This window comes from Pelophylax lessonae, assembly GCF_965119305.1.
Source record: "Pelophylax lessonae genome assembly, chromosome: 1".
Taxonomy (NCBI): domain Eukaryota; kingdom Metazoa; phylum Chordata; class Amphibia; order Anura; family Ranidae; genus Pelophylax; species Pelophylax lessonae.
The window spans coordinates 468956145-468964071 of NC_138768.1; the positions used below are offsets into that span (position 1 = coordinate 468956145).

A 7927-nucleotide genomic window follows, 5' to 3' on the forward strand; every position below is an offset into this window, starting at 1 on the left:
CAGGTAGCAATAGGTACTCACAGATACTCAGGTACTACACTACCCCCTCAGTCACTGTTCAATCTAAGTCACCAGTCTTACTTACCTAGTGTGTGTCCCTTTAAGCCTGTCACTAGCAGTTCCTGACGGTGAGTCGGTCAGTCTCCTCTCAGCACCCCGCCTCCCTCGGTCAATCCCTGTCAGCTAGTCTCCTCTGCTCCTCTCTGTGGGGAGGGGGGGGGGGCGCTCCCGCACGCCGCCCGCAACAAGTAGGGGGTTTTAGCACCGGACGCCGCCGCAACAAGGGAGGGGGGGGTTATCGGTCCGCTCGCCGCCCGCTTCCTTACAGGGGGGGAGGGGGGTTCTAGCCCGGACGCCGCCCCTCTTCTGAGGGGTGGGGGGTACTCAGTCCTTCAGTCCCTCTTAGTCCTCCTCTGCCGCTGCTGCCGCCACTCAGATGATCCTCCCCTTCAGTCACCGGACCCCTCAGCTCCCTGAGATCTCCCGCACCAGCTCCCCCGCAGCACCTTCTCCTCCTCCTCTCTCTGCACGCACACACACAAGTCCTGCTTCCTGCTTCCGGTTTCAGCAATCTCTCCCACCAGTTGTCAGCAGCCTCGAGGTCTGAGCACCGGAAGGAGCTGTTATGTGGGGAGGATTAGCATGCTTTCTTTATGCATGCTAATATTCTGCTAGCCTTGGCAGCTGCCGCTTGACATTGCATGCTGTTGCCTAGTCTATCATCAACCAAGACTCCCAGATCCTTCTCCATTTTTGATTCTCCCAGGGGTTCCCCTCCTAACGTGTATTGTGCTTTTATGTTTCTAGTCCCCAAGTGCAAAACCTTACACTTCTCCACGTTAAACCTCATTTGCCAAGTCGTTGCCCACTCCGTTATTTTGTCCAGGTCATTCTGTAGGATATCTGCTTCATGCTGTGCTGTTATTGCCCTGCCTAATTTTGTGTCATCTGCAAAAACTGATATTGAACTACTGATCCCGTCCTCAATGCTGTTTATGAAAAAATTGAACAAGGTTGGTCCTAGGACTGAGCCTTGGGGGACCCCGCTTACTACCTCAGACCAGTCTGAGTATGCGCTGTTTATTACCACCCTTTGGACACGCCCTTTTAGCCAGTTCCGTATCCAAGAGCAAACCCTGCTGTCGGTACCTGTAGACCTTATTTTATAAATTAAGCGCTTATGGGGAACTGTATCAAACGCCTTAGCAAAATCTAGGTACATCACATCCACTGGTGTGCCCCTATCTAGCTCACAGCTCACCTCCTCGTAGAATGTTAAGAGATTGGTTTGACAAGAACGCAACATGTTAAATGTTGATACATAAAACTTATAGTCACCAACAGATTTCTGCACAGAACGAACACAGTACCACTGTATGTGAGTCAAAGTGAACAGATGCATATAGTGGAAGGACAAGGTCCTCTGTCACCCAAAGCTTGCTTTGCTAAAAAAACAAAAATGTATGTTTCTGGTAAAAAGCATAATGCGGTTATTTTTAAATTATTTTTTAAAATTATTTTAATGTATTTATAAATGGTGCACAAAAAAAGCTAAAAAAATGAATTGAGCAAAATGGACAAACATAAAAAGGTTATATATGAATAGAATAAAGAACATAAGTTAAAAAAAATAGAAAAGTGAAGAAGAAAAGGACGGGGTTAATGAAAATAAATTAGGGTTATTGTGTGTATCACCCTCTAGTGTACAGCCTGGTTGAGGAAATTTGTGCTGACTCACAGTGGTTGTGTGGGTCTGTGTAGTTGCTGTGGGTTTAGATTAGGGTCAGGCTTAAGGCTCTGCAGACCCAGCATTTGTCGCCGCTGCCTGGTTCTGGAGGTGCATGGAACTTCTAGAAACTAGTGGGCGGAGGTACAGAGACAAGGATCTGAATGTTTATGGAAATTTGACTAGTTCCCAGGTAGGAAGTATGGCAGGGTGGTAAGACAGGCCCATAAATATGGAAGAGCCAGGCCAGCAGTGGTTGTTGTTGTCAGGTGGAAGATGGAGTGCTGAGGCTAAAGATTGTGAGGCCTGAAACGGGACCCCAGGGCTGGGGGGGGGGGGGGCTCTGCCTTTAGGCTGGAGCTAAGGAAGGAAGCAGAGGAAGTTGAAGAGAGGGACCTTCACCACTCTTCAGTCTCATCCAGGAGACACCCTGTCTAGCATGGGAAGACCTGTACAGCAGGAGGCCTGAACAGCAGTCTAACCAAGGCAGCTGAATTCAAAGGGACAGTGTGAGTACCTCTACCAATCACCCCCAGGGCCAATAAGGGAGAAGGCTGCCAGATGCAATATCTTGCAGATGCATGCTTTCATTGGGACAGTGTTACAGATAACCCAAATCTCTTGCTCTGGGACACTATTCAAGGCAGCCAGGTGGCTTGGTATTTTCTGAAAATGTTTACTGAAAGCAGAACGGCCCCCTTGGGGGGAGCTCTACACTTGTATTAAAAAAGTGTTACATAGCAGGTAAGTCAAGGTGTTGAAGCAAAACAAATAAAAGTTCTGGATTTAGAATATTTCGATTTTTAAACTTTTCTTAGCTCAAAAATCTATCAAAGATGCTAACACATAGCTGGCATCTTTGGATACCTCTTCCAGGGATTCTGTATCTCTGGCAGCCTGCTAAAAATGACCAAAGCTTGTGGATGTCAGTGTTAAAAGTTATTGTTCACGTTTCAGAAACAGGTTTGAAATCTGTATGTCCAGAGGACTGCTTCAACACTTTGCCCACTACATATATGGCATGCTGAAATATATATGCCCTAAAAGCTACAACACAGGATCACAGTGTGATGAAAATGCATGAAAACTCTAGTTGCCGTTATAATCTATGAAGCTTTTCACATCAATGTGTTGTCAGAGGGCAGTGCGTTATGTTTTGTCAAATCCTGCTATCTGCATCTTTTGTGAGTTTTTTTTGATAAAAATGCAGATTACATTATAGTCAGTAGCAACACATGAAATACACTTAACATGCACTAAAAACACAATAAGCATTGCAAAAAGAGCATTTATTTAAAGTCACACGGTACATTTCCCAGGAAGAAAAAGCATTCAAAGCTCGCACAAAGCTCACGTAACGCCTTGCATTACATTCTATGCAATAAAATTGCACTAAAAATTAATTTGATTGAAATGCATGCACACTTTTCAATGCAATTATGTGAACTGAACCTAAGGCTTCTGTTCCTTATAAGTTGTGCAGAACACAATCGAATCAAAATCAATCAGATCAGTTATAGCCTTTCTTGGGGTAACCTCGAAATCGGTAATGACAAACCCCTCATTTATGAGCATACTTCTCAAGTTGGTTTCATTGTACTTTGCCACATGGAATTTCTCTTCCCCAACCTTAATAAATGTGCAATTTAAAATTCCATAAAGCATCAAGTGCCCACGGGGTTTCAGAAGCTTTGAGAATCTCCTGAAGTTTCTCACATAGTCTTCAAAGTCTTTGCTGATGCACTCCAGAGCAGTGCAAGACACCAGGCAGTCGGCTTGTGGTAGCTTGATTGGGTCTGTGAGATTTTCATTGTTGAGATCAAATTTTACAACATGTGTAATTGCCTCCCTGAGTTTAATTTCCTTCTGTTCACGTTCCTCCCTGGAAGGCAGAAGCACATCCTATATCCTGATATTCTGTGAGGCATTGAGTATATTAGGTCTGAGCAGGTGAATACTGCTAATATTACTGGGCTGTATATGGCTATTTGTAGTTTTTAAAACATAAGACTGGGGAAAGGAAGAATGGAACTATTAATATAGTGAGCATTTTTAGTTTTTTCTTGTTAAACTAGAACCTCTCCTCTTGCTCTTCCCCTCTTCTTTTTCTCCACACCCCCCACCCCCTTTTCTCTCTTCTCTTTTGCTCTCCTCCATTCCTCTCCCCTCTTCTATTCTCCTCTACTCTCCTACTGTGTCCTCTGCTTCTCTCCTTTCCCCCTTTACCCTCTCTTCTCCTCTGCTGTCTTTTTCCTCACTTCCCTGCATATTGTGTGCAGAGCACATGGACCCCGAGGGGGATTGGGCCCACTGTGGACTCACTATACACATTAGGAGGGATGTTCTGTACTGGGCAGCCCCACCCACAGGGTGCATCGATTCAACAGACAGAGTGGCAGCGGTGTGCCAGTTACTGTAATGCTCTCTGTGTTCTGCCACCTGGCACTACAAAAGCCTCTATCCAATGCTCAATCAGCTGCTAGCAGATGGAGGCAGGTACAGACAGCTCTGTGCCCCTGTCCTCACCTCCTCTCCTCTTCTCTCCTCCTCTTCTTGCCTATTCTCTGTTCCCCTCACTACCTGCTGTTTTTCCATCTCCTTCTTTCCTGTTTTATCCCCCCTCCCACCCCTCCATCTCTTTGGCTGGGAATCACATTTAGCATATCAAAACAAAAGATTCTTTTAGCATTATTTCAGTTGATGTAAGCAAAGTATTAAGGCATTTAGAACAATATTTTTTATTCCCTTGAAATATTATTATCTGATTAACAAATCTCACAAGTTAGGGTCCATTCACACTAGCGCGACTTGTCAGGCGACTTGGTTGCCTGACAAGTCGTGGTCGGTCGCCTGCCATTGATTAGCACAGGACCCGTTCTAATAGGAGCGACACAAGTGGCTAATTAAAAAAAAAAAAAAAAATGTTTTTAAAATAATGTCTGGTCCCCCTCCCAACAGTCCTGGCTCATTACACCAGACATTCAGCCTGACTCTGACAAAATAGTGGCAGATACTTCACCTCTTTCCTTCCACCTCTGTAGCAAGTATTGAGGTGTGCGACCAATCAAACGCTCCGGTTCGGCTGTCTGTCCATTTTTTCACTTCTATGATACAATGGTCAGATGGCTTGAGAAGGATGATATCTCTAAAATAATCCAGTGCTGAATAGAGATGTTGAAAGATGGGACCAATAGTGACGTCAATCAAGACATCTCCTTTAAAATCACCTGCAGAAAAAGATTCAAAGCAACTGCGACGAGCCAGAACCGCAGGGGTGACACGTGAGGTGCACGGTGGGCCGATGAGAGACAGCAATAATACAGTTCATCGGTTTACTCACGGTTAGCAGAAAGCCTCCCTGGGCTGGTCGCACAGTGAAGAGGAAGACAGCACGAAATCCTCCGGGGCACGCTCTGTGATAGGGAAACGCCAGCCAAGATGGTGGTTGAGGTGCCCGTGATGACAGGGGTGTTTAGAGTGCTTGTGGTGGCTGGGTCCCTTGATGGTATTTGTCGTGACGCCAGTACCGTTAATGGTGGTACAACCAGTTGTAATAGCAATAGTGAAGAATGAGGTAGACAGTGATAGGATACAACTCACAACTTTTACTGTGACTGGTTTTGATTGCAGTACAAACATCCAGATAGAATACAGTCTCTGGGTAAATAGAGGAATTCTGCTGATCCACTGTTAATAGGTTTTGGTAGGTCTTGTCTCAGGCTGTGGTTCAGTATAATGCTTACTTGTTCCTGGTCCCTTTAGAATCCAGTGAAATTTGGTGAGGTTGACAGTGGCTAAGGAAATCCTTCACCTTTATTCTCAAAGGTCTTGCTGCCGTTTGGTGGCTTTTACCCTTTGATTTGAGCAGTTCCAATTTGTCCCTTCTCTGGACTGACCTTCACTAACCTCTACATGGTGCTTTTCTTCTCTGTACACTCACTTCCTGAACTGAACAACTGACCACAGATAAACCTGAGCTGGGATAGATATCCCAAAATGGTGCTATCCCCATCTTGTGGTGGGAAGTATGAAGCACACTTGACCAGCCTATGAACAGGGATACCACAGGTATAGCAATGCACATGTAAAATACAGCAATAACAAAGAAGTAATACATTTGCAGTTCCCACGTGTCATGAGTGGGACGCTGCACAACCTTCAAATAGAACTGTTATACGGTCTCTATACACATGCATTTGAATTCAAAACTGTTAAAGCGCAACTGTGTTCCACCAAAACATGCTAAATTGCTAGCTAGAATTACACACTATGCTGCCTACAGTAATTGTACATTAAATATTGTTCACACAAATCCTAAAATCATATAAACATCAACGATACCACGTTCTGAAAATAATGCAGCACTATTAATTTAAGCCATGCAAGGAATGGGAATATATTTAAAGGGTCAGTTCATTAAAAACTGATATTTCAGCTATTGGTAGGTGCTGGAGAGTTAGACCACGAGACAGTTTCTTCTGTCTCTTCTAGATTCTATTAATGAGATCTCTATGCTGAGATCCTAAGTGTTTACAATGGGTGTGCCCATTATTAAGGGCTCTCACTGTCCTTGCAAGTAGTTCTTGGGCTGCACACCTGTTATACCTGTTATGAGGGGTTGCCACCATTCCTGCCTTGAGTTCATGGGTGGACATACCTGCTGTGTCCATAAGGACACATTGTTTTATATTATGGAAAATGTAAATAACACATACAGGAGGGTGGGGGGCAGCTAAAACTTCCAGGGACACATAACCAGGCTGGGAATTATGTCAGGGAGATTTAATTGTTGGAGTATTCAACACAAGAAACCAGGGAATGAGTCAGACAACCAGACTCCTCCTATAGTTGGATTGATTGGCCTTTTAATACATTTGCGTATAAGAAGTCACATTATTGTTCAGCCTCCTTATAGATATTCTTATACTCCAACAGCAAGATAAGATATCAATAGGTTTTCCTAAAGAGTGGATCAGCAGCAATTCTGCTTAGTCTTTCCGTGTTTTTTTAAAAATAAGGTTCTTTCATCCTCTGTTTCCATCATTTCTTCACAAGATCATTCTGCAAATCAATAGTTCATGCTTAATTTTTTGCTAATAGAGGCTTCCTGTTAAAATAATTTATTATTAAAAAAGAGCTTTACCTACCTGAGGAAAATGCATCGTAAAATTTCTTTATGGGATACTGAAAACTCTCAAAGGTAAAGGGCATTTCTGGTTTACTAGAACAGTACGTGTCTAGGAAACTCCGGGAGTGGAAGCCATGTATGTGGTAGAATTTACGAGAGCCGAGATCCATCCTGTAATATGGTTATCTCCACTACAGCAATCTTTCAGTTTGTCTTCTATCCTGTGATGTGTGTGATACGTTCAGCTTATTAAATATTATCACATCATTAGAATTTCACCCAATATTAGTACATTGTGACGTCATTGTGCTTTGATTGCAGAGATTCAGGTGACTGCATCTCCTGTTTTTCAACCAGCAAAATATTTTAAAGTATATCTAAAGGTAAAGTTGTTTTTTTTTTTTTTTTTTTTTCATTTTTGAGAAACAGTAGGGAAGAATTAATCTTCTCTTAGACAGTTGTCCCCAGAACAAGTGACCCCCCTAATTACTGCATTATGACTGCAGAATAGAGGTTCTTTTCTCTGTATCCAAAATTCCTTGTTTTGCTTTGGGTTGAGTAAGGGTTAGAAACAGGGCAGGACTGGGAATACAATTCAGCCCTGGAAATAATTTCATATCAGCCCCATAGCATTATTATACCTGCCCAACAGCATAATGTCATTATTTTCTTGTTCAAAAAAGGGAAAACCATGCATTTTAAAGCACATTTGAAGAGTGTATTATATATATAGGTAAGACAGATATGAAAGCACATAGGGCTTTAAATATATATATATATATATATATATATATATATATATATATATATATATTTATATATATATGAGCAAATTCCAGTTAACAGTGGTAAAAGTGTAGACAAGGTACAGGAGGTGGTCATAGGCTGTGTAGACTTGGTATAGGAGGACATGTCAGAGGCTGCGGACATGGTACTGGAAATGCAGGGGCTGCGGGAATGGTACAGGAAATGCAGGGGCTGCGGGAATGGTACAGGAAATGCAGGGGCTGTGGGCATGGTACAGGAGGACATGTCAGAGGCTGTAGAAATGGTACAGGAGATGCAGGGGCTGA

At 43.2% G+C, this 7927-nt stretch overlaps 1 protein-coding gene across 1 annotated transcript; it reads right to left on the bottom strand.

Moving 5' to 3' along the window:
* Window positions 1–3178: 3178 nt before the first annotated feature.
* Window positions 3179–7024, bottom strand: LOC309546950 (nicotinamide N-methyltransferase-like; the record flags this gene model as incomplete). The annotated part of the gene is made up of 3 exons (XM_082246697.1): window positions 3179–3608; window positions 4746–4953; window positions 6874–7024. 3 exons carry the CDS (start codon window positions 7022–7024, stop codon window positions 3179–3181), a joined length of 789 nt encoding a protein of 262 aa, XP_082102823.1.
* Window positions 7025–7927: the final 903 nt, after the last annotated feature.